Source organism: Quercus lobata, chromosome 7, assembly GCF_001633185.2.
Source record: "Quercus lobata isolate SW786 chromosome 7, ValleyOak3.0 Primary Assembly, whole genome shotgun sequence".
Classification (NCBI taxonomy): Eukaryota; Viridiplantae; Streptophyta; class Magnoliopsida; order Fagales; family Fagaceae; genus Quercus; species Quercus lobata.
The window spans coordinates 30386768-30413226 of record NC_044910.1 but is presented as its reverse complement, the minus strand read 5'-3'; the positions used below and the strand labels follow the sequence as shown (position 1 = coordinate 30413226).

Sequence of the window (26459 nt, the reverse complement as noted above, 5' to 3'; positions counted from 1 at the left end):
TATCTTTAAATTATTGGGCATTAAAACCAGAAGAAATAAAAATTGGACTAGATGACCCATATTCCTTTTTTTTGCTGCATGGACTAGATGACCCATATTCAGTCGCTTTTTTTTTTGGGACCATGGATCACGTTCTTTCAATTTCTATGGGTTTGACTCCACAACCACAAGGTCAAGGACCACAACCAATAAATTTGCTGGAATTGTAGTATTCAGTCTGTTACCTTAGTTATAACATGAAACTCTCTCTCTCTCTCTCTATATATATATATATATATATTGAATTTTGGCGTCACATTATTAAGTTTTATTATCTGATTTTTAGCTATCATAATAATCGTGGAGTTAAGATAACAATTGGGACTATATAATTATATACTAAATATTTTTTTATAATTAGATAATTACAACAAGGAGAGAGATGATTTTAACCTTGATTTTGCTTGTAAAGACTAAAGAAAAACATACAATTTCATTGAGTTAACGAGTCTTTTATCTAAAAAAAAAAATCATAATTATTGCCTTTTATGTTTGTGTTGACCAGGTTCAGTAGTTTCTGAGATGACTAACTGCTCCACATTCTTATTCTTCTATTTAACTAGGTTGAGTTGAGTGTTGTCTTTTCATTTGTATCAGCTATGATTCTTGATGGGATCTCTCCATATTTTGGTAATACTACTTGATCTTTGATCAGTACTGTGGCCACATGTATCTTGATTCTTGTCTTGAGTACTGCTCTATATTTGATGAATTTTCAAACTAACTACTGTAAGAGGCCTACTGATCAATCAAGAATTTGGATTGGGACAAACAATGACACTAATTAATTGAGAGAAATCATAAATTGATGAGGGAGACATTTCGTTAAATCAGAGAACCCTTCATTGAAAGAGAAGCTCAGAACCATTAGATAATGAAGTACAGAAGTAGAACAAGAACCTCTTAAGCATTTATATTTTGCTTGCCCTTGCTTAATTAATTATGAAAAATACAAATAAAAGTAAACACTAATTAAAAAGAAAAGGAACGTAATTCTTATTACTTGTTTAAGGATTTATTCGTTCTATCAAGGAAACCATACATGGACTGAAAAAGCTGGATTATCCCAGCAATACATCACTCAGGATGAAAAAACTGAAAAATAAAAACTTTGCCTTTTTTTTTTTTTTTTTTTGAATAATTATATACATCCCCACTTTGACCTTGGTTTTTTGTATAAAAGGAAAAAAAACCAAGCTCCTAAGATTCTTAAGGAAAAAAAAAATAAAAAGAAGAAGTTGGGAGTGGGAGAGAATCCAGAAAGAAAAAGAGAAGGATGGGTGAAGCTGTATTATATTCATACATTCAAAAAAAAAAAAAAAAGACAGGAAAATTTGGCTGAGGAGGGTGATGGTGCTCTATAGGGTGATGATCGTTTTGATGTTGATCATCTGGTGCTGGCTTTGATGGGAATTACTTATCATTAATTTAGGTGGAAAGGCGTCTAGAAGAACCGAACATCTGGTCGAGAAGGATGACAAGTGTCATGGCAAGAGCAGCGTCGATTTCAGGCTGTACAATGAGGCGAAAGACGTCGACGCCAAAGCCCACTCCTCCGACTGCCTCTTTCTGCTTGATCTCCGCCACCCGCCTCCTACTTTTGTCTAACACCGCACAGCATCGTTGCGTGTACGATCCTTCTATCTCATACATCACGTTCTTGCTGTTGGGCGATGAATACCCGCCACTTCCTCCTGTTCCTTCGTTAGCCTTGTTGTAATTACTAACGTGAGCCAAACACTTTGTGTTGAGGATGTTCACGTGTTTCCTCGCCGCAAATCGAGGATTCGCCGCCGTCTCTCCGTCGTACACCAGCCAGTTGTCGCCAAAGCTTAACCTCTGATCATATATATACATAGCACACATTAATTAATTGCCATATTAATTCATCATGATAATTTAAAATGGAAGCAATTAAGAATTTAACAGTCTGTACCTTGCGGCGAATGGTGTAGAGAGGCTTGCCGGCAGCGTCCATAAGAACGATCTCGCCCTTATTACTGGCCATATAGTTATCTACTCTAAATATTAAATCCCCTTTGCTGTCGAATACCGTAAATCCATTACAGCTGAACAGAAGTGACTTCTTCCATACGGTTAAGATCGCCGCCGCGTTCCCCTTTCCGTCCGGGGAGGATGTGACTAAGGTTGTCGTGTTGGGATATACTTTTGTCATTACCAGAGCTAAGAATGAGTGATGTGAGCTCAATCCCAAATCTTACAACTCTTTTGCTGAGTTCTGATTTATCAAAAAAGCTCTCTCTCTCTCTCTCTGAGGCAACTTGCCAATATAGCGTCCCCCACAAACCTTATATATTTATATTGGCTGGGTTGGAATTTTAGGTGAGTGGTCTAAATTCAATACGAAAATTAATACCCTACGGCAACACAACACAACAGTACACACGTTAAACGACACTCAAAAAGGCCGCACCAAAAGTTTTAAAAAAAGTCTACCTCCATTAAAGTGAGTGCCCTACCCCCCTCATGATGTCACGCGCATTTTTTTGATTGGACGGAAAGAAATATCACCAAGGAAATTAAGAGAGAGAGAGAGAGATGGGTGGTGGTGGGTGATGGATAATGGTCCTGATGAAACATGACAAGGAATTTGGATTAAGTAACAATGATATGAAATCATTTCGTACGCCTATCTTTACTTTCAAGGCTGACAAAGATAATTACATTAATTAATAAATTATCAATGTAGAATACTAGAACAACATTGTGTGGCTGAGGACCATTTTGCGGTGGTGATATTTCTATTTACAACTTTATTTTATACCTCTTTTTCTGTATATATTATAGCATCATAACTGTTCATATATATTTTAAAATATACTAACTTCGTCATACGCACGAAGCGCGCGTGCAATGAGATTTAAAAAAAAAATTTATAAGTAAATAAAATAATTTAAAAATCAAGAGAATAGTGATTTTATTTATTAGGTAATATTTTACTGGGACATAAAATTATATTTTTATTAAATTGTTCTTTAATTTTGTCTCTATTTATACATAAAAATGTAAGAGTATTTTTAAATAAAAAAATAAATATCTTATTTAAGAAAATTCCTTAAATAATAATATAGATAAGATCATAACACTATCCTGATTGGGTCCTTAAAAAAAACTATCCTGATTGGTTTGGGTGGTTTGTGCGAGTCACTCCCGTCACCTAGGGTCCTATAATATCGATTGACCTCTGACTTTTTCTTTAATTTATACAATATTAAACATTACATCCAGAGAGATAGATAACATAAATTAAAATTTTCAATAAAAAATAATACAGAGTTTGGTTTTCATTGCATGATCATGACTCGTTATAGAAAGAAATCCTATAGCTATATTGTTTTCATTGCATGATCATGACTCGTTTCTTTTATCTATTTGTTTGTTTATTAATTATTGTTCATTACATGTTCTGTTGAGAAGGGAAGAGACAAAACACTTGGGCGGTTTATATGCCTATTTTTTATTGTCTATTTACATGTTCTTTTGTGAAAGGAAAAAAACAAAATAAATGGCCTAATCCAGAGTTAGTCTCCCCTTAACTTGAAGTGATCTCCCATTTACTATCTGATTTATTATTAATTTTTAAGTTTTTCTTGAGTAAAAAATGCAACTTCTATAATATTTTTACAACAAATCGTATGTGGTAAGTTATTATTGGTTCAAATTTAAACTTACCATTGATTTTTTTTTTCACCAATAACAGTCTACCACAAATGATTTGTTGTAAAACTGTTGTGAATATAATATTTCTTTTATTGCATAAATCTACCCTAAATTATGGGTTACTCATGAGTTGCATCATAAACTCTGAGAACAAAAAGACACTCTCATTCTTACTTTCTTTTTTTTTCTTTTTTTCTTTTTTCTTTTTTCTCCTCACCCATTCCCTCGCTATTATTAAGTTAATTATTATGTTTCCCCTAAAAAAAACAGAAAAGAAACTAATTATTATTTATGTAAATATATTTTACTATATATATATACATAAATTACTATTTGATATTGTAAGGACGCGTTTCGTGGCGGACCGTAACAGTGTCGGGTTCGCGCGTGAAAAGGCCCCTAACAATATCATTTGTAGAGCGTGGGTTTGGAAGGCTAGGCCTTGGTTGACAGGCGGTGGGCTTTTCGTGGTGTACATACAAGTTTCGGTTTTCCTTCACCCCTGGAGTCTTTCTCCTGGAGGTGGGTTGGGAGGCTCTGGTTTCTGGCCATTTTTCCCAACCCCCTCCTTAGGTTACTTCTTTTTCCTTTTATATTCGCCTGTGTTCATTGTCCTTCGTCCACGTATAGGGTCAATCTTTCCAAAATTGATACTTGTCCCATCAGCCCATATTCAAAGTCGTTGGGAGTGGTTGTAAAAGCTAAAGACTGCGGCTCTATCAGGTTCAGAGCATTAAATGATAATAACAGCAGCTTTCCCCGGATATTTTAGATCTTTTTTCCGAGTTTCAGTTTTATACCGTTTTTACCCTTCTTTACGAGGGGGAACTTTGGGTCCGCCGAGGACTGAACTACCCTCGGCGGTACCCAAAGTCTATTTTGTTGAACTTGGGCCATAATCCTCCTCGGCTTGGCCCATAAGTCATTTACGCCCTACATTAGCCCCTCAAAACCCGGCTGTCCAACCTCTGGGCTGGACAGGGGGGTTTTGGTGACGCCAAACCTCTTCCTGTGGCCCAATCCACTCGGCCTATTTAAACACGCTGGCGGTTCCTCATATGCCCAAGAGATTCACCGGTCTACGAGATAGTTTTTAATTTCGCGCTTGAAGCGTTCTCATTGTTTGGGGCATCCAAAACGAGCTTTGAATAATTACTATTTACGAGACTACTTTTAATTCGACGGTTTATTTTGATGGGGTGGGGAAGTGGAACCGGCGTGTTTGGGTTTGCTGATTCCTTTGGAGATCTGAACCCATTAAATGCCCCCCGCTCCGCCCTCTGTATAAATAGGACAGGAGGAGGTTATTGTTTTTACCAAAAATCCCTTTTCATCCCCCTGTGACTCTGGAATACTTAGTCTCCCTTAGGATTCGGTTTACTCGCTGGTTTATACACCTAATCGTAAAATACTTTACCATAACAACAAGGGATGCAAAAGCCCCACCCCTCCCAAAAACGCCACGTTCCGATAAAGCTTATCATGGCTCGATCGGGACAAGGATGGCGAAGACTCAAAATCAACCTCATCCTTCTTTCAGTCAAAATCCGAAGCAGGGACTCGTCACGTCAAACTTTCGACGTGACTGAGTCGAGAACACCCAAGATCGTTACCATCCGGCTCCTCACGAGCGTACCTAATATGGCACCGGCGTGTTAGGAGTCAGGGCTGAGACAGGGGCTAAGTGCTTCTGTTTCTCCCTCTTTTGCTCCTTGGTGCCCTCCTCCGCCTTCTTCTTATAGTCTTCCCAGCACCAGTTCCGCCCTGATGCTGTTTCTTTTCTATCTTTTGTTCCTCCCTTTGTCTCTTCATTTCTCTCTCCTCTTCTCCTCCTTCTTTACTCATGTCCTCCATCTTCTTTATTCATTTTCTTTTTTAAAGTGAGTCCCTCTCTCAGTATGAGCATCAATGAGGAGAGATTGGAGAAACTTTGAAGACGAGTTTAAAAGACGCTTGACAGTTTACTTTTCTGTACTACAGATGTAATGGTTGCTTAGGCAGTTCACATTTTGTATAGGCTCGTTTGAGCCCCTTTTTGTATGTTGTAGCAATTTTTCATATTAATAAAGGTTGTTGTCTACCTTATTTCGCATATTTTGTTCATGTTTTTTTTTAGATCTACAAACGCTGCTTGACACGATTATATAGTATCTAAATCAATGACGACTAAGACCAAAAGACTTGATAATAAAAAGACGTCGCCATAACTTTAATAGAAATGCCTGGCCTAATAAGGCCGACCAACGAAGAGTAATACTTACCCCATGCTAGCCGAGGTGAAAAACGAAGGCTTGATGCCGTGCGAGAAATAACCGTCCAAGGATATATCCTCCGCCAAATGAATAGCCCTCTTATATGATTAAATGCTGAGGCGTCCCACCATCTTCCTTACCCCTTTATTGGCCTTAACCTTTTATGGTGTTTAAGCCGTAGACGAAGTGACTTAACGTTTTTATCAAGTAGCCCATCTTACGAAATTCAAGTCTTTACTTACCCAAGTAGTTGGTTTCCCCATAGGCTTGAGTCCGAGGACCACGCAAGACCTAGGTTCTGTCCAAAAACTTGTAATTTCTATAATTCTTTGTACTTGGTTTCCCCACAGGCTTGAGTCCGAGGACCATGCAAGGCCTTGGTTCTGTCCAAAAACTTGTAATTTTTGTAATTCTTTGTACTTGGTTTCCCCACAGGCTTGAGTCCGAGGACCATGCAAGGCCTTGGTTCTGTCCAAAAACTTGTAATTTTTATAATTCTTTGTACTTGGTTTCCCCACAGGCTTGAGTCCGAGGACCATGCAAGGCCTTGGTTCTGTCCCTGGGCCCATATGCTGGATGGGCCTGGGCCGCTGATTTACTGGGCCCACAAATTAAGAGGTGTTACCATACCCTTTAACCACGCGGTACCTTTTGGCGTCCCAATGTTCGAGGTGCACCTTCTCGAGACTCTTTTAATCTCAGGGTTGCAGACGACGTTGGAAATCGAGCCAGAGACGTTTTGTCTGTAGCGTTCCTTGGGACGCTGCGCGAATTAAATGCCACTGGTTCACTTCTGGGTATAAATGGGCTAGGGGATCACCTCACTTGCACATGAACTCTCCCTTTCCCTTCAGAACTATATTTCTTCGATATCCGCGATCCCTCTCCCTAGTGCCACTGCCCCAAAGCAGGATGTCTGAGGCTTGGATAGGGATGAAAGGTCTCCGCGCGCTCCAGAGGCACCGAATCCTCAAGGTGATGTGGTACGGACAAGGATGGCACAGATTCAAGCCAGTCCTCCGTCTTGATGGAGGGAAGATGGTATTCCTCCCTCTTTTAGTCAAAATCCGAAACAGGTTCTGGTCATGCCCGATTTTTGGTATGTCAGAAAAAGGGATTTCCACCATCAGCACTGTCTACTTTGTGGCAGGCAGATTTTTGCGGGGGCTTCCCAACTTCCGGCTCCCTGTACCTTTTCTGTAGATGGTGTTAGCCTGAGGTCAGGTTCTTTTGCTGCCTGAGTTACGGGCGTGCAAAAGCATGGAGGAATGGTTTCCTTAGACAATAACTCGGCGCAGTAGCCAACCTCTCCTCTGAGCTGTCCCCACGGCCTTCTCTCCACTCGCTTGTATTTTCCTTTACTTATGCAGTCAGCTTTAGTGTAAGCTTGTTTCAGCTTTTCATTGTACACTGTACTGTTCCTTTGTCTTAATAAAATATGTGTCTACTTCTCCATACATATCTTTCTTCTCCATAACAACTACTTTATGCATGAACATTAAATGCAAGCCTACCCTTAAGGATATTCCAGGCAGAAAAAATACTTTAACACAGGTTCCTACTAATTTAAACTCACAAATATTATCAAGTACAGCAATGGTAACTTCCAATAAGTTAAATTCTTGGAACTAACCGGGATAAGCGCTGAGTACTACGTGATGCATGCTAGACCAATGTCCGAGAACGATAACCTCTAAATAATTCGTCTGAAAGGGTAACTAGGTAGCGAGGGACTTTGGTTGTGTTTTTGGGGTAATATGTTGCACCGTATCGCACCAACCCCTTTGATACTGGGGGTCCGAGGGTAGGCCGAGGAACCCGCGCAATCAAGGTATTAACCCATCTGCTAACGCGGAGTTCTCTTCGGAGGGATTTCGAGGTTTACAGGCCATAGTTTTTTCTTTAAATAGTTGATTCCTCATCCAAGTAGTTGGTTTCCCCTGAGGCTTGGGTCCGAGGACCATGCAATGCCTTGGTTCTGTCCAAAACCTAGTTTTCATGACATCCAGGTAGTTGGTTTCCCCTGAGGCTTGGGTCCGAGGACCATGCAATGCCTTGGTTCTGTCCAAAACCTAGTTTTCATTACATCCAGGTAGTTGGTTTCCCCTGAGGCTTGGGTCTGAGGACCAACAATGCCTTGGTTCTGTCCAAAACCTAGTTTTCCCACAGTCCGGATGTAGTCCAAAACCTAGTTTTCCACATCCAGGTAGTTGGTTTTCCCATAGGCTTGGGTCCGAGACCATGCAATGCCTTGGTTTCTGTCCAAAACCTAGTTTTCCACATCCAGGTAGTTGGTTTTCCCATAGGCTTGGTCCGAGGACCATGCAATGCCTTGGTTCTGTCCAAAACCTAGTTTTCCACATCCAGGTAGTTGGTTTCCCCTGAGGCTTGGGTCGAGGACCATGCAATGCCTTGGTTCTGTCCAAAACTAGTTTTCACATCCAGGTAGTTGGTTTCCCTGAGGCTTGGGTTCGAGGACCATGCAATGCCTTGGTTCTGTCCAAAACTAGTTTTCATTACATCCAGTAGTGGTTTCCCCTGAGGCTTGGGTCTGAGGACCATACAATGCCTTGGTTCTGTCCAAAACCTAGTTTTCCACATCCAGGTAGTTGGTTTCCCCTAGGCTTGGGTCCGAGGACCATGCAATGCTTGGTTCTGTCCAAAACCTAGTTTTTCCTCCAGGTAGTTTTCCAGGCTAGTTGCAATGCCTTGGTTTGTCCAAAACCTAGTTTTCCACATCCAGGTAGTTGGTTTCCCCTAGGCTTGGTCCGAGGACCATGCAATGCCTTGGTTCTGTCCAAAACCTAGTTTTCCACATCCAGGTAGTTGGTTTCCCCTGAGGCTTGGGTCCGAGGACCATGCAATGCCTTGGTTCTGTCCAAAACCTAGTTTTCCACAGGACCATGCAATGCCTTTGTTCTGTCCAAAACCTAGTTTTCCTCATCCAACTAGTTGGTTTCCCCATAGGCTTGAGTCCGTGGACCATGCAATGCCCTGTTTCTGTCCAAAACCTAGTTTTCCTCATCCAGGTAGTTGGTTTCCCCAAAGGCTTGAGTCCGTGGACTATGCAATGCCTTGGTTCTGTAAAAAACCTAGTTTTCCTCATCCAAGTAGTTGGTTTCCCTGAGGCTGGGTTCTGGCGTCGCAATTTCCTTGGTTCTGTCCAAAAACCTAGTTGTTCCACATCCACTCTCCTCTTCCCCCCTGAGGCTTGGGTGCCGGAGGGACCATTGCAATGCCTGCGTTCTGTCCAAAACCTAGTTTTCCACATCCAGGTAAGCTTCCCGGTTTCCCCTGAGGCTTGGGTCCGAGGACCATGCAATGCCTTGGTTCTGTCCAAAACCTAGTTTTCCACATCCAGGTAGTTGGTTTCCCCAGAGGCTTGAGTCCGGTGGACCATGCAATGCCTTGGTTCTGTCCAAAAACCTAGTTTTCATTACATCCAGGTAGTTGGTTTCCCTTGAGGCTTGGGTCCGAGGACCATGCAATGCCTTGGTTCTGTCCAAAACCTAGTTTTCCACATCCAGGTAGTTGGTTTCCCCAGAGGCTTGAGTCCGGTGGACCATGCAATGCCTTGGTTCTGTCCAAAACCTAGTTTTCATTACATCCAGGTAGTTGGTTTCCCCTGAGGCTTGGGTCTGAGGACCATACAATGCCTTGGTTCTGTCCAAAACCTAGTTTTCTCTTTGTGCGGGATCTTGGCCTTAGGGGAGTTAGCTCCTCAGCCAAGCTCCTAGAGTTTATCCATACAGTTAACGTTACAAAGTGCCTAGTTTGCTCTTTATGGGGGACCTTGGCCTTAAGGGAGTTAGCTTCTCAACCAAGCCCCTAATCAAGAAACGTAGTTCCAAACGGAACTTTATACTAGAATTTTATAACTAACGGTTAGATATAACGAAGAAACTCTACCGACCCACTTCCTATACCAACACACAAGCCCTTCCCACAGACGGCGCCAATTGTAAGGACGCGTTTCGTGGCGGACCGTAACAGTGTCGGGTTCGCGCGTGAAAAGGCCCCTAACAATATCATTTGTAGAGCGTGGGTTTGGAAGGCTAGGCCTTGGTTGACAGGCGGTGGGCTTTTCGTGGTGTACATACAAGTTTCGGTTTTCCTTCACCCCTGGAGTCTTTCTCCTGGAGGTGGGTTGGGAGGCTCTGGTTTCTGGCCATTTTTCCCAACCCCCTCCTTAGGTTACTTCTTTTTCCTTTTATATTCGCCTGTGTTCATTGTCCTTCGTCCACGTATAGGGTCAATCTTTCCAAAATTGATACTTGTCCCATCAGCCCATATTCAAAGTCGTTGGGGGTGGTTGTAAAAGCTAAAGACTGCGGCTCTATCAGGTTCAGAGCATTAAATGATAATAACAGCAGCTTTCCCCGGATATTTTAGATCTTTTTTCCGAGTTTCAGTTTTATACCGTTTTTACCCTTCTTTACGAGGGGGAACTTTGGGTCCGCCGAGGACTGAACTACCCTCGGCGGTACCCAAAGTCTATTTTGTTGAACTTGGGCCATAATCCTCCTCGGCTTGGCCCATAAGTCATTTACGCCCTACAGATATAATATAAACTTTTATTTCAATATGATATAAATTTTGTATAATCTAAAATATGGAATAAATTTCATAAATTGTTAGATATATGTACCAAAATATTCAGTTCCAATTGATACACTTGCTTAAGAGCACTCGCATCAGTATTAATATAATAGAAAAGGTATCACATTTTAGCCAAACTCAAAATTCATCCATACCAGACTATGCAAAGTTGTATATAAATACATAAATGCTAGTTGCTACTAGGGGTGTTCGTGGTGCGGTTTTGGAACATTTTTAGCATCGTACTTTGTGGTGCGGTTTAGCTAAAACAATAATTGCACAACACCTTATTTTTGCGGTTACACGTGTGGTGTGGTGCGATTTAGAGTTTAGTCAAAACTATAACCGCACCGCACTTCATTTTTGCAGTCACATGTGCGTTGCTATGTATAAGATGAGATTTGAAGTTGGTATATTTTTCAAATTTTGGGCTATTCCTACCCACCCCAAAACTAATTTTTCCTTTTTTTTTTTGCCAAGTTTTAAATTATTGAACTAGTTTTTCTTTATTTTGGGTTGGCTTTTCATTTAACACTTGCTAGGGTTATCAAACGTTTTTTTTTTTTTTTTTTGAAAACTAGGGTTATTAAACTATTAATAATATATTTAATATTAAAAATAAATAAATATATTAATATATAGAGAGGGTGCGGTGCGGTGCGGTTTGTGTGGTTTTCTTATTATAAAACCGCAAACTGCATTGTTACTTGTAGTGCAGTGCGGTTATGTCATTTTGCAGGCAGTTTTGATGCGGTTTTTACAGTTTGTGTGGTTTGGTGAACACATCTAGTTGCTACAGTAACTGCGTAAATTTACACTAACACTTCATTTTGCATTTAGTTTTTTTTTATTCTTTCTTTATGTATCTTGAGGATAAAGGAAAAAAGTGGATGATGGTCGTTATGGGTGTAGAAAAATAAAAAATTAAAAAAAATCAAGAAAAATTGATATTTTAATAAAATGTAGTGTACAAAAATAATATGATGTGAAGCGTTTTGAAAATTGAATATGTAAAATAGAAAAAAGAGAGTAGGTTTTTATAATAAGATAGATTAAAAGAAAAATCACAAGCTGATGTGAATGCTGAGGTTATCACAAAAATGCTTATTGGGTTGACCAATGGCCAATGCTATCTTTGGACAGTGACACAACTGGGGCTTCTCACTTACACCTATATTTGTTTAAGACAGGAAGGGAAGAGAAGAGAGAGAGAGAGAGAAAAAAAAAGAAAAAAATGTGTTTGGATGTAAAGGAGAGGAGAGATGAAATATATGTAAAATAGAAAAAAGTTGGTTTTTATAATAAAATAGATTAAAAAAAAAATCACAAGCTGATGTGAATGCTGAGGTTATTACAAAAATGCTTATTGGGCTGACCGATGGCCAATGCTATCTTTGGACAGTGACACAACCGGGACTTCTCACTTACGCCTATATTTGTTTAAGAAAGGAAGGGAAGAGAAGAGAAGAGAAAGAGAGAGAGAGAGAGAAAAAAAAAGAAGGTGTTTGGATGTAAAGGAGAGGAGATGAAATATATTTTACTCCTTTATTCTTTTAATATATAAAGAAATAAGGATATAAATGTAATTTTAATAAAAAAAGTAAAAAATTTTAAGGGTTTTGGATTCCACTTAAAAATGAAAATTATTTCACTATTCAGCTTATTTTTGTTTCTTTTCATGAGCCCCACTGCACTTTTTGGTACTATTTATGGGCTCCATTGTACTATTTCAACTAACTTTTACCTTTATTTATAGTTATTTCAACAATAAATTTTCAGTTTCAACAAAATAAACGATATCCAAACAAACCCTAATTTTATAGATTTGGAAGGAAAATTAAAAAAAAAAAAAAATCAATGGGACCCATAGAAATATTTATCCCCGTGTTTTATTTCTCCTCTCTATTCTCTTCTAATCAAATAAAGGACAATGAGTTATTTCTCTTTCTTTCTCTCTCTTTTCCTCAAACCAAACATATATAGCCTAAGAGTTAAGAAAGTGGAGGTTGCCATAGGCAGTGCTTCAAAGTTTAAGTCATGTTGCTAATGAGACTAGAAAAGGTTGTTACTCACGTGCCACAACTTTGCTGTCTAAGTTCAGCCAGGTCTCTGTATATTTAGTTTATCACTTATTGTTTGATTGTTAATTAAAGGAATGCATACTATGAGTTGAACACTTATTGTTTAATTGTTAATCAACTATTTCTTAAAGGATGTTTATGTACAAACTTTTTATTTTGTGGAGAGAATTTACAACCATTATAAACATATACCATGAGTTGAAATCTGTTTTGTCATAAATATATTATTGTTTACTCAAAAATAAAATAAAATTGGTCAATAATAAAAATTATCAAATCCAAAGGTTAGCAAATCTCCATATTAGTGATTAATTAAATCTAAGATGTAAATGAAAATTTTATATGTTTCTTTTTATTATAAAAAAAAAATCTAAAAAATGCAAGAAAACATTTTGAAATTAATAAAGAACGTGGATGACTTTAGAGATGGCAATAGGATGGAGGCAGTGGCAGAGCCACGCACAAGGGTGGGGGGGCCAAGGCCCCCCCAAAGTTTTTAAAAATTATTTTATAATACTTATATTATTTACATTTTAAAAAATGTAGCATGTAAAAATTGAAGTTGGCCCCTCCAAATTTTGAGTTATTTCAATGGTGCTCTTAAAAGAAAGAGAAATTATATTAAAATCATATAATTTAAGAGGTTTAACAAATTAAACTATGTAAAAAATGATAATTTATTGTACATGTCTAATAGAAGAAATACATAACTTTTGTATGCTCATTAAAATTTAGAAGATGATAAATTCTCTTAGTAAATTAATTTTTATGTGCGAGTGTAGAGTTTTGTCTTAACTAATATATTAACATCACAACTTGGCCCTCCAAACCAAAATTTTTGGCTCCACCCTTGGATGGAGGGTCAGATTATGAGTATGCATTGTTTCTTCTTCAAGGTGGGGTAGGAAAAACCTTGTATGGAACAAAATGAGACAAATGCTAAACGAAATAGGATAGCAGCAAGTCCTAGAAGGTGAAAGTGGTGTTTGGTATGATTAGGGTATATAATTGTGAGATTTGTAATCCGCAAAGCATTTTTTTTTGGTTTGAGGATGAAATTTCCTAATAACTAGGACTGAGAGATTTATACAACGGAATTTTTGTAAACATAAAATTATTTTTTTACCCCTAGACTTTAAAAGGTGAAAAATAATGAAAATAAAGCGTTGCAAAAATAACAATCCCCTCACATGGAAATATACAATACATAAGTAGTGTTTATTACACACATTCTGTTACATACACATTTACACACACATGAAAAGGCAATTGTAACTATGAATGCGTAAATTTGCATGAAGCATCATTCTTTAGTCCATCTCATATAAGAGTGTTGTTGCATGCAAATGTGATAGAAAATAATATATCCATGTGCGTGTAAACGGGGGGAGGTTTTATGTCTCTTTAACACCTATAATATTTTGGTAAAATGGGTAGTTGCTTTTGCCATCCCAACTTGATCTCATATTCTAATGGCGACATGCAGCATAAAGTAGGGACAAGTGGCTAGTGCCAACTGAAAGTGGGATCGAGAGCCCACCAAATTCCAATTCCCACACCCAGGAACTCGTCTCCAACACAGATATAAAGGCGATGATTCTATTTCCATTAGTTCCCGTTCACAAATCAAAAATTCCCAATCCAACATCTAATATCTCTTGTTTCTTTAATTAATTATATATACCATTTCATCATCCATATCCCTTTCTCTCTCTTCGCTTTGTCAACTGTCCATGTGCGGGGGTGTCTATATTAATGAGTTTTATAGGTCGGAGAGGGAAGATACCCAAACCAATTAATGAACATGGTCTCTTTTTATTTAAGCTTTCACTTCAACTATTTTACTTTTATTAGAGCGTTCTTTGAGACCAGAAGATAAAAGAAGAGTTTTTTTTTTTTGGCGGCTATAACTTGCCAATCGCATTTTATTGATGCTCTTTCATTTTCAACTTTCTCACTTCGTGTCTTTGTTGTGTACGTACGTAAACAAGTGTTTTTGCGGCTATAACTTTATTTTTTTTTGAGAAGGTTGCGGCTATAACTTGTCAAAAGCAATTTCACTTATTCAGAATAATCTAGCTTCGTTCCATACCACGTGTTTATCCTACTAGTGGTTTTGTAAAATGTCGAATCTCATAACATTCCTTTTTCTCACTTTAAATTTGTAAAGATGAATGTTCATTTTGCAAAGATTGATTTTGATTCTCCAATTTGTAAAGATTAAAAATACTCTGAATGTTTTTTTTAAGCAAATAGTTTGTTTATTAGGAATCATATCACCTTTAAAGATTAGACGCTTTCCACTTCGTAAGATCAATAAACCCAAAATGCTTATTGGGAGATACAACATACAACTATACAAGCGGATAACTGAAGCTTATGAGAGAAAAATAAATCAACTTAGTTCTTCTGGTAACCATTATTGTGAAATTCATAGCAAGGCCTTCAAAATTCATAATCAACTAAATAAGATAGATGGGTCTAAATAAAAGGTGAACAATAAAACTTTTGCAGATATTTATCAATGATATAGAATTTATGCACTGAGGAATAACGGGTATTAAACTTTCAAATGAGTACAAAAATCACTTTGAGTCATTTGTTACCGTTGAAAACTAGAAATCACTGGGAATTCAAGGAAAAACTGGCATCTACAATTCAATACCGAAGTGAAAAGGGAAGTTGACATACTACTCTTAGACGTGATTTTCATTCTATAAGTATTTATGAGGTGTAGAGGAGGTTCAAGTATTCAAGAAAAAGCTTCATACACATATACTTAAGATTAAATTAGCACCCATTAATTAGACCCATAAAAAAAAGATTTTTCCTACAACTTAAAAAATATAAAAGGATGAAGTTTGTGTGCAGTATTTTTTTTGCCGACACATGTTTAACACTTTCTTTAATTATTAAAATTTAAATTCAGATAATTTTAACTCTTGGTGACAGCTCGTAGAGGTCTAATGTTGTCATCACTCATCAGTCAATATTGTAGCCCACCAGTTAGGTAAATGGACATTGCTTTATTAGCTCCTCTCGTAGTCTCTATCGTCTGAAGTTTGAATTAGCCTTCACAAGTTTTGGATGCTTTTGCCTATTGTGAAGGATCTCTTTATATGTTGGTTGGTCTCCTTTGTAAATGAATCTTGTTCCAGCTATAAAAAGTACCTAACCCAGCGCAATTCCTCATATAAATTCATAATTCCTTGCATTGATTCCCATACTTTGAATTTGTTCTGCCTACTTCTTATACTTATATTTGGAGTTCCTAATTTAAATTAACCAATATCCACCATCTTAAAAACTTTTTTCAAAAGTTCATACAAGGTAAAAGTAAAGCACTCCATGATTATCAATATAATACATATCAGTATATCACTCCTCCACGATCAGCCAAATAATATAATATAATACACTCCTTTCCAGATCATAACGATGACCCAAGTTTAAATCCCAATATACTCTCTAACTGCCATCCATCAAAATGTCAATTATGCCTTGAATAATAATCACAACAAACCTTCCAGCATCTAACAATCTTACAGACGCCCTGTGTCGTCTGTGTGAGTGAATAGAAATGATGTGAAGTCTATGGCCATGGTTTCTAGTTCTAGCTACAATCTCACAATGCTAAAAGAACCCCTAAATATTCTTGATATTTTATTCCCACATCAAATCCTGCACGTGCATATTAGCTTAAAAGAAACAAAATACTACTATTTATCAAATGGCAAGTGCCACGTGATTTTTGCTAGGTATGAGTGGAACATGTACATGCTGATGACAAGAGCTTTCATAAGGCAAAGCTGAATGCCAATATATAGTTCAGGAGAGTTAAAAATCTTTTGAATTATAAATCTATATATATACCCCTTTCCTCAATTGGAAAACATAGCCGAAATGAGGAATTACATATGGAGTGATAGGACTATGAAGAGATGTGCAAAACCCGTTGGGATCAATCTGTAAAAAACATGAAATTGAGACGGTCTGAATTTTTTGGGCTTGGCTTGGGGGTTGAGATGGGTACACCATTTTTTAGGTTCTAGTCTTTTTAATGAAAAAGAAAGAAGGAAAAAAAAGAAGAAGAAGCATATAATTCACATTAGAAAAGTTAGGAGGAAAGAGAGGACTAACATTAATAATGAAACTGTGAAAGAAAACATGCTCTTCTATGACTCGTAACAACTAAGGATAGAGCAAATTAAAACGTAAAAACCACTTTATATTTCCAAACATTGTTTTTTGAAGTTGTACGCTTCCTACTATCTACATATGGAATAAGAAGGAACTAAAGCAAATGGTGGGTGTGGGTGTGGGTGTAATCCATGTCCATAGTCATTTTTGTTAGCTCAAAGTATGGATATGTATTAATATTTTTAATGCATTACAATTGCGAATTACAATGGGGAATAATCCAAAAGTGGAAAAAAGGAAAAGGAAAACTGAAAAATATGGGAGACCAAAGCAGGGTTTTGCGTAAAGATGGAAATAGCCAAATAGGATAGGATAACCCAATTCTATAGAAGGAGAGGATGTAGAGGGAGAGAGAGAGCCGTGTAAGAAAGAAAGAAAAGAAAGTCCCAACTCCAGTCCAGGTTCGTTTGTTGGGTTTCTGACTTTCTGACCAGATCTGCCTCAGCTTCTCATTGTTTTTGCTGAAAAGAGAAAGGCTTCTGTTGGGCCTCCAGCTCAACTCCGATATTGATCCATTACTTCCATTTTGGGCCTCTTATTAAATTCTATCCACTACCAATGCAATGCAGCCTTCTTTTCTTTTCTCTCTTCAAAATATTAAATTTACTTAGCCCATGTCCACGCCCAACCAAGAAAAGAAAAAAGTAGGAGAAAAGATCCAAGTCCAACAAATAAATTTATAACTCTCAAAAAAAAAAAAAAAAAATAAATTTATCCCGGAAATTCAGTCCTTTCGTCTCGTGAGTACTGAAATTGATGCCACGGACAGAGACAGAGAGTGACATTTGGGGAACGGTAACAGAAACATAATTTGTTGCTGAGTTTTATTTATTTCAAATAATATAATTATTATTTGTTTGTAGTGTATTCTGCAATTATATATACTTTAGATTTTAGAAAAACAAAAATGTATTGTATTGTTTAATTTTATGGAGTACTGAAAAAAAAAAAAAAGTCTTAGGAGAGAGAATTTTATATTATTAGTGATAGAAAATTAGCAATACGTCTTTTTATTTAATTTATTATTAAGCTGGGGAAAAATAAGGGGAGTGAAAGAGAGAGAAGGCAGCGAAGAATGAAACCCTGGGTCTGGGCCATTAGGAGTACATCGACCACAACCACAACCACAACCACAACAACCACTCCGACTCCGAGCGCTACTCTTGTTTGTTGTACAACAACCACACTACTCTCACTCCCATTGCTACTGCCACTAGTTTTAGTACCATCCTTACTGATTCGTCGTTATAAAAAGTCAGCTTCAGCTCAGCAGCTGCTGCTGCTATTGCTATTGCGGCTACAGCTACAGCTAAAGCTAAAGCTAAGCAGCATCACAAAAGCACGTCACATTTTGCACAAACAGCCACAGCCACAGCCATAGCCACAGCCACTATGGGCAATTGCGGCACTAGAGAGGAATCTGCCGTTGTTTCTCATGCTCAAGGTTACTTACTTACTTGCTCCTCTCTCTCTCTCTCTCTCTCTCTTTGCTTTATTAATTATTACTGCTTTTCCTCACAATTTCTCACTGAGTTCAGATCTACTCCTTGCTCTCTTTCATTTCTACTCTCTCTAAGCTCAATTTTCATAATCTCTCCTTTTTTTTTTGCCCTCAAAAATGTTGCATATTAGTATTAATTCAAGTAATTATAAAACAGTAGCACTTGTTATAAAAATTGTTCAATTCAAAGTGCATTATTGAGTGTTGACCTTTGAGAGATGTAAAATTGGAAGCAGTTCCTCAGCTCCACATGTTACCAACAACTCACGGTCACACCGACAAGGACAAGAAGTACAATCGGTCCATATCAGATCTGAGTGATCCTTCTTCAACCCCTCGCAACTTCGAGGACTCCAGAAAGAATGCTCTCCTCTACACTCACGTTATTGCCTTCACATTGTACGAGCTCGAGACTATCACCAAGAGTTTTCGCTCCGATTACATTCTAGGTGAAGGTGGTTTCGGCACTGTCTACAAGGGTTACATCGACGAGAATGTCAGAGTTGGCCTCAAATCCCTCCCCGTTGCTGTTAAGGTTCTCAACAAAGAGGGCCTTCAGGGACACCGAGAGTGGCTTGTATGTCAATGTCTCACAGACTCTCTTCTCCTATTATGATTATGATTATTATTTACATACATGTATCTTTCATTCATATTATTATCATCACCTGCTGCCTGCTATCACAGACCGAAGTTAATTTTCTCGGCCAGCTTAGGCATCCCAATCTGGTGAAGTTGATTGGATATTGTTGCGAGGATGACCACAGGTTACTCGTTTACGAGTTCATGTTCCGGGGCAGCCTTGAGAATCACCTCTTTCGAAGTATGCAACATCTTCTTTCTTTCATTCTCTTTGCAGATTTCTATACTACTCTCATAGGCAGTAAACCATAGTTAGCTGTTATTGTAAATGTAACTTTATCAAACGCAGTGTTCTTGCAACTGTGAAAACATGTTCTGTGCCCCTAATTCTTACTCTCTGTTTCTCTTCTAAATACAGTTCTAGGATTTCTACTTTTGTTTTGCTACGTTTCTGTTCACCTTCTAGACTGAGTTAGAGCGTAACAAAGATAATAATAATGTGTGGCGGCTACTTCTTTTTATGACTGCATTGTCAATATTGCTATAAATTTGCTTGCTTCAATGCACTCAACTTGATGTAAACACCTGCACTTGAAGGAGAAGGTGCATTATAAGAAGCTAGATGACATGGTTGATAGCTGAAGTTTGAGAGGAGACTGGAGAGTGAGGTAATACTGTGGGGGAAGAAGACTAATTTATAGATATCTTGTTCTCATTCCCTTCTTTAGGAGACCTTAATTGAGTTCATTCAATTCAACCCTTTCTTTTGCCTTGGGGAGCGTTTTTGTGAGTTTGGGAGGGCATAGCTAATGACATTCTGTCATGCTATGATCCTGTTATCGTGAATCATTTAGAGCATGGGCAACCTATAAGAGGATATTTTAGTGGGAATTGTGGTAAGGCAGCAATTGTCCTAGTAAAAAAAGAGCAACATGTGTCTTGCACGATTTGTGTGTGAGAATGATGCCTCGTGGTCCATAAGAGGTCTGATCATAATTGTCAAAGAGATTATTGTATATTCATTTTGGAAGGAAGGAGTTGTCAATTTATTCTTTTATTACATTATAAGATAAGAACTTTATTGTTGTTGTTAAAATCAGTCCTTGAAAACCAAGTGGCAGTTGTGAGATAGGTTATATAATAGGGAGATATCACTGACCCAATTTGCCCAAAGAGCCTGTCTGTATTGATGAAATGTAGCCTTTTCAATATCAATTGAATCAAGCAGGATAGGCACAACAATGAATAAGACAGGATAAAACATAACTAACTAAAAAAAAAAAGAAGCAAGTAAAAAATAATAATACTTTTCAAAAACAAAAAACAAAAAAAGTAAAAAGAGTAGATTGGGTTTGTTGGATTTTGGGTTTGATCTTTTCAAGTTTCATACATTCCTCACTTGACAGAGAATCAGACCACATGTAATTCATTGAGTTGAAATTTATTAGAGCCTCAAAATGCTTAATTTTCAAAGGAAGACTCTAATTCCTAAACCTGAAAGACTTGTATGATAGTAAAGGCTCAAGACTGTGGTTCTAGGTCTTGGACCAGTGAACTAATGGGCCTTGTTTCTCATTTGTGGAAAAATGATGCAATGTGTGTGAGATGTATATATTTGAGTTCTCTAAGCAATTGAAAACTCCATAAAAGTTTGTGCATTTGATCAAGCTATTCCAAAACACTTTTAGGGACCACCAAAATTTCCATATTTGGTAGCAAAGTCATGAACTGCCTCTGTGATTAAGTGTTTTAAAAGGGGGTTTCCACAAGATGAGCATTATGTACTCTCAAAGGTAGCAGGTGCATGGCCATGGCCCAAGGGGTTGGTACAATTTGTCAGTCTCCAAAATTTAACCTCATCTCAGGGCACCGAGCCAAGGCCCTCAACATTTCTAAAGAGTGATGATGAACTGAACCCTCACTGTGTTTTACTTGTTTCATAAGGTTTCTTTGTTAGCTATCCAAAGTCCTTGTGAACAGTGTTAGATATATTCCCACTACACTTCCCTTCTTATGTAATATGATCTAGCAACATTTGGGTGCTACTTCAGTACTTCTTAGTGTAACTGATGAAAAGTTTGATAGACATATGAGCCTGATCCTTATTTTCTGCTTGATCTTTGTGAAATTTATGAGGGAAAAAATGCAAAAAAGTTCGCTTGGAATTTGGGTCAATTGCTAATTGATCCTTGTACTATCAAATTTGTATTGTTGACCCTTGAGGTTTAAGAATTGTCCAAATTGACCCCTACATCTCAATTCTGTTAACTATAATTGACAAAAAATATTCATGTGTTGCGCACATATTTTTGTCAAAATGATTTTTTTTTTTTTTTTAATAGTAAAGTGGTCATGTGCACACCATGTAACCATTTTCTGTCAGTTATAGCACAAGGGTTGGTTTGCAACTAACCCAAACCCAAAGGATTCTTTTTGCATTTTGGCCAATTTATGAAGTACATAATATGAGAGAGCATCAAAAGCCAACCAGGTTAATCTAATATGTGAATTTTTATGAAAGGGCTCAGTCTACTAATAAATATGTTAAAATATTAACCTTTTGGTGCACTTAAATAGATTATTGGTGACACTGCTGCTGGCATTTGGTGACTAAATCTTTTTATATTTATGAAAATAGTTATATTTGCTGTGTTGATTCTGCCTGTTTTGGTTCATGAGTTTTTGATGATTTATTGGGGGGACGATAGTGCTAATCAAGATTTGTCATATACTTTTCTGACAACATTATGACATTTTACTTGGTTTCTGGCAATAATTTCATTAACTAAAGTTGATATGATTTTTCCTGAGGGCTTCAGAGGCTGCTGTATCATTATCATGGGCCACAAGAATGATGATTGCTCTTGGAGCTGCAAAAGGGCTTGCTTTTCTTCATAATGCTGAAAGGCCGGTCATCTACAGGGACTTCAAAACCTCTAATATATTATTGGACTCTGTAAGTGGTGTTTCTTTTTTTCCCTCCCTCCTTAGTGGTTCATGAATGTAGGAATTCTCTTATTACCATCTTTCTTGGCCTTTGCATCTACAGGATTATACAGCAAAGCTTTCTGATTTTGGGCTTGCTAAAGCTGGACCACAAGGTGATGAGACCCATGTGTCAACTCGAGTAATGGGAACCTATGGTTATGCTGCCCCTGAATATGTGATGACCGGTAAGGTTTCTGCACATCTCAAAAAAGCTTGATTTGTCAGAAACTAATTGATCTAGGAATAAGAAGTTAGAAAAACTTTTTCTATGATTGAAAGATTAATCAACTGCAAATTGAAGCCAACGAGCTCTAGCTCAAACAGCATCTCCTCCTCCCATAAAAATGGGTGGAGGGTAAGGTAGCAGGTTCAAAACCTATTGGGTGCATATATGAGCTTCCCAATAAAAAAAGTTAGAAACTGGGAATTGGATTTGGATTTGGATCTGTCTTTTATATTCAATGGTGGAATGACATTTTGTTGCAACAGTTCTAAGAAATGACTGACAGCAAGGTTATTTGGAGTGGGGTGGCTGGTGGGTGCCATATTGTTATTAGTACTATTTAAGGCTTGTATTGGATCAATACAATTCTTTTTTCTTTTCATTGCTCTTATTGAATTACAACAGCAATGATTTTGTATGTTGTGTGTCTAGTTTTCATGAATTCTATGCTTCAGGAGTATTATTTGTGTTTGCGGGCTTTTCTGAATGAAGTCTATATGAAATGAGCAGGGCATCTGACTGCCAGGAGTGATGTGTACAGCTTTGGAGTCGTTCTTCTCGAGCTTTTGACAGGAAGAAAGTCTGTTGATAAGACAAGACCGAGCAAAGAGCAGAATCTGGTAGATTGGGCCCGGCCAAAACTGAATGACAAGAGAAAGTTGCTTCAAATAATCGACCCAAGATTGGAGAATCAGTATTCAGTAAGGGCAGCACAGAAAGCCTGCAGCTTGGCATACTATTGTTTGAGCCAGAATCCCAAAGCAAGGCCCTTGATGAGTGATGTAGTTGAAACTTTGGAACCTCTACAAAGCTGTGGTGATAGTGTGAATGAATACTCATCATCATCGACTGTTGGTGGCGGTGCATTTGCCATGGGTGGAATCCCAGATTACCGGATGCATCACAGGTTTGTCAATAATGTTGGTCCAGGTGCTAGTTGCCGATCTCCCAACCCAAATTGTTCCCCTGGGGGACCTGCAGCATGCAGGGTTAGATGAGAAATCTGACCTATCTGTATACTTGTTTGGTGTGCTTTTCCTCCCAACCCCCGTATTGAGATGACAATATGGCTTTGTTTGCGTCTTTGTAATTCATGTACATCTTATCCTGGTGACCCCAAGCCTTTGTTGATTATTTTTCTTCGGCTTGGTGCTGTATCAGTTTGTTGTCGCATTTGCTTACCAAACGGGAATTGCCATGTGAAAAGCTATTTTACCGTGTAAACATTAGTTGCAGAATTGCGAGGTGAATGCCAAAAAATGTATTGTGCCACATCCTTATCATCATTGTCATGATTATTGTTTTTATTTTTTGGGTAAATGTCATTATTATTGTTATTATTATATTTGTGAGCTCATGCTAGTATGGGCTCAGGTGAACCGATAGATATTGACGCTTTTTGAGTGGGCTTATCCTGACAATTTAGTAGAATAGAACTTGGTTAACTTTTTAAATTATTGGGCATTGGCCATCAGCATTTGAAAAGGAGGTGCCCATATAAAGCCTGAAAACTTGAGTTGTCTGGTCTGGTGGTTGATTCCCCTTGTCCCCGGAGACAAAAATATCAATTTCATTGCCCCACTTCCCCAACAAGCCTATTCTCCACTACTCTCCACCGCACAATTCTATTAAAACACTGTTATCTGTCTCTCTTGTGCACTTGTGCATCCCTGTGTGTTCATCCGTAAGCCATGGACAGCTTCGCAATTAATTACAAGTTATTATTGTCACTATTCATCTTGGTTCAGTTCATCATCATTCCAGGTTAGTATTAGTTGTGATTTCTGAGCAAGGCTCCAATTCAATCTCTCTCTCTCTCTGTGATTTCTGAGCAAGGCTGCTGCAATTCAATCTCTCTCTCTCTCTGATTTCTGAGCAAGTCTCGAATTCAATCTCTCTTGACCCAAACATAGAGTCAAGGTTAGTTAAAATAAATTATATGCCTGCAGGATCCTACGCGGAGCTGATGCCAAATGAGCAATCAACCGCAATATTACAGCCCATGGGTCCAACCAAGTACCAGCTGTTCGAGGCTAGTTCTCATGATGCACGACGAAGGCTAGCACCCTTTCAGCTTTGTTTGCCATGCAAGTGTTGCGCTGCTGCCACCAATACCAGCTGCACCACCTTGCCTTGCTGCTTTGGTATCGACTGCCAGCTTCCCAACAAGCCTTACGGAGTTTGTGCTTTTGTGCCCAAGAAATGCGACTGTATCTCTTGTGCTGTCTAACCTTTCCGTCTTCACCTTCCATTCCATCCTCTTATCACCTCAACTCTCCCACGTAAGCCCAACTAGTCTTGGAACCCCTAAAAAAAAAACAGTTCTAATATCAAATCTGCTATGTGCCGGCAGACAAACCATTTCACAAACTGTACAAGTTTTTTCAGTTTTTATATACTCAAACATATCTGTTACCAAAATTTAACTTGAACATCTGTTCTTGGTGCTATTGCTAAATATAATCACCCTTGTATACTTGTTATTGTTGTTATTTATTAATACTATGTTGTTTTGCGTACGATCATCCATTACATTGTCATCTCTCATTTCTATGTACATGTTTACTAAAATCACTACGAAGCCTTTGGAGTTTGAATAAGTTGTTCCATTACTTTATAGATGCAATTGACATATAATATAGCTTTATGCTCTATAGCAATTCTTATGGTATTGTATTTTTCGTTTTAATATGTAGCTGTAGTTCACAAGCAAAATATATGTTCGCATCTCCTATAATATATATATATATATATATATATATTAGGCAAACTTTTATTTTCTAATTAGGTTGTTTTATAAATGTTGGTTGGATTAGATCAATTTAATTAATTAATTATTGTACGAGCATTAGGTATGGGCCCAACTCATTAGCCTTTGTATGCCTGAGAACTATGGGCCCAGTAGCAGATTGTGGGTTATATCAATTTGGAAATCAATGGCAGGTCGGAAATTGAATTGATTAGTAACGATAGTGCCTTGGGGGAAATTGCCTGCCGAGCACCGTTTGGCAGCGGTTGCAAGTTTCAAGATAAGTCAAATTTGTTGCGAGAAGTGAGTCTCATCTGGTTAGGAATATATCCCAAAAGGGCCCTACCAAGATAAAAAGCCTCTCCCATCATCATGACAACTCCACTAAGGGAAGTTTATAAATAGGAGCCAAAGGGGTGAAAAGGGGGGTTGGAAAATTTGGAGAGAGAGATATTGATACACTAGAAGAAAGAAGAGAGATATAGCTAAAGGGGAGGGAGCTCAATATGCAGTCCGAGACTTCACGAGAAACACACAGAGGGGGATAATATTTTAGTTGGGCCTCAAACTCCATCACTTGGGCTATTAGGTTGGCCTCAAAAGGTTTTACCATTGTAAAAAACTCTTCACCCCCTTAAACAAATAAATTGAGAGCCCGACTTCAGAGTTCATCAGGCATTTTGGGCTAGGCTACCATAATTATTTTTTTAATTGACGGGAGGATCAGTGTTTGTTGAACCCAATAAATAATACATGTTGATTTCATGTTCATGAAAATGTCCAAAGGAAAAGTTCAAAATTTTTACTTCGTTATCTATGCCGGAAAGAGTTGGTGGTCGTGTCACTCTTTTGTCAGGTGCTGCACTTGTGCGGCGGTGTGCCACTATTTTGAAAGCAGAAGCTAGCCACAGATAAAAAAAACGCTACATTTAAGGATGATTATGTTTACTTTCATGAAGATGAGGATGATTATGTTTGCTTTTCATGAAGACGGATTTCATCGGTAGATAATTACACTTGAAAAGGAAATATTTATCATCCAAGGAGTCTATGACAAATTGGTTGACTGGAAACAATTGTCATCAAAGGAGTCTTTTCCTCATATAGTGAGTTAGAGGACATGGGTTATAGAAAATTATGCTTGGATTTGAGATGGAAAGGAGTAGTTTAAAAATAACGATAGCGTAACCGAGATATTATGAGGAAAAGTAGTTGGATGTCTTAATGTTTGTCTTTTGTTTAGAGGGTGCACACTATTCTTTTCTCTATGAGGAAGTGATGCTTGTATAAATTTTTAGCTGTGCATTTAGAGTAGCCTTGAAGAATAATACCTTAAAAGGTGATGGCTAGCCTATACATACTTCTCTTGAGAAACATGGTTCTACTCAATCTAGCCCTCCATAGGAATCTGAATGGTTATCTCATTTATTGCTAGTAAATGAAAGAGATTTATGGAATGTCTTATGGTCGAAAGAATGGGCTTGTTGATCAAAGCCAAAATCATAATAGGAGTTGTTTTTTTTGGGGTGGGAATTAATTAGCGCGTTTTGGTATTTCCTTATTA

The 26459-nt window shown here is 37.9% G+C and overlaps 3 protein-coding genes across 3 annotated transcripts; 2 read left to right on the top strand and 1 right to left on the bottom strand.

Moving 5' to 3' along the window:
• Positions 1 to 1467: 1467 nt before the first annotated feature.
• Positions 1468 to 2329, bottom strand: LOC115953879 (protein LURP-one-related 8-like). The gene is made up of 2 exons (XM_031071699.1): positions 1976 to 2329; positions 1468 to 1878 (listed from the first exon to the last, which is right to left on the bottom strand). Exons 1-2 carry the CDS (start codon positions 2213 to 2215, stop codon positions 1468 to 1470), a joined length of 651 nt encoding a protein of 216 aa, XP_030927559.1. The 5' UTR covers positions 2216 to 2329.
• A 15525-nt stretch (positions 2330 to 17854) lies between these two features.
• On the top strand, positions 17855 to 23453 carry LOC115952859 (probable serine/threonine-protein kinase PBL8). The gene is made up of 6 exons (XM_031070190.1): positions 17855 to 18296; positions 18590 to 18930; positions 19041 to 19176; positions 21755 to 21891; positions 21985 to 22108; positions 22657 to 23453. The coding sequence occupies exons 1-6, from the start codon at positions 18245 to 18247 to the stop codon at positions 23142 to 23144; spliced, it is 1278 nt and encodes a 425-aa protein (XP_030926050.1). The 5' UTR covers positions 17855 to 18244; the 3' UTR covers positions 23145 to 23453.
• A 227-nt stretch (positions 23454 to 23680) lies between these two features.
• LOC115953846 lies at positions 23681 to 24673 on the top strand. The gene is made up of 2 exons (XM_031071662.1): positions 23681 to 23910; positions 24096 to 24673. The coding sequence occupies exons 1-2, from the start codon at positions 23838 to 23840 to the stop codon at positions 24374 to 24376; spliced, it is 354 nt and encodes a 117-aa protein (XP_030927522.1). The 5' UTR covers positions 23681 to 23837; the 3' UTR covers positions 24377 to 24673.
• Positions 24674 to 26459: the final 1786 nt, after the last annotated feature.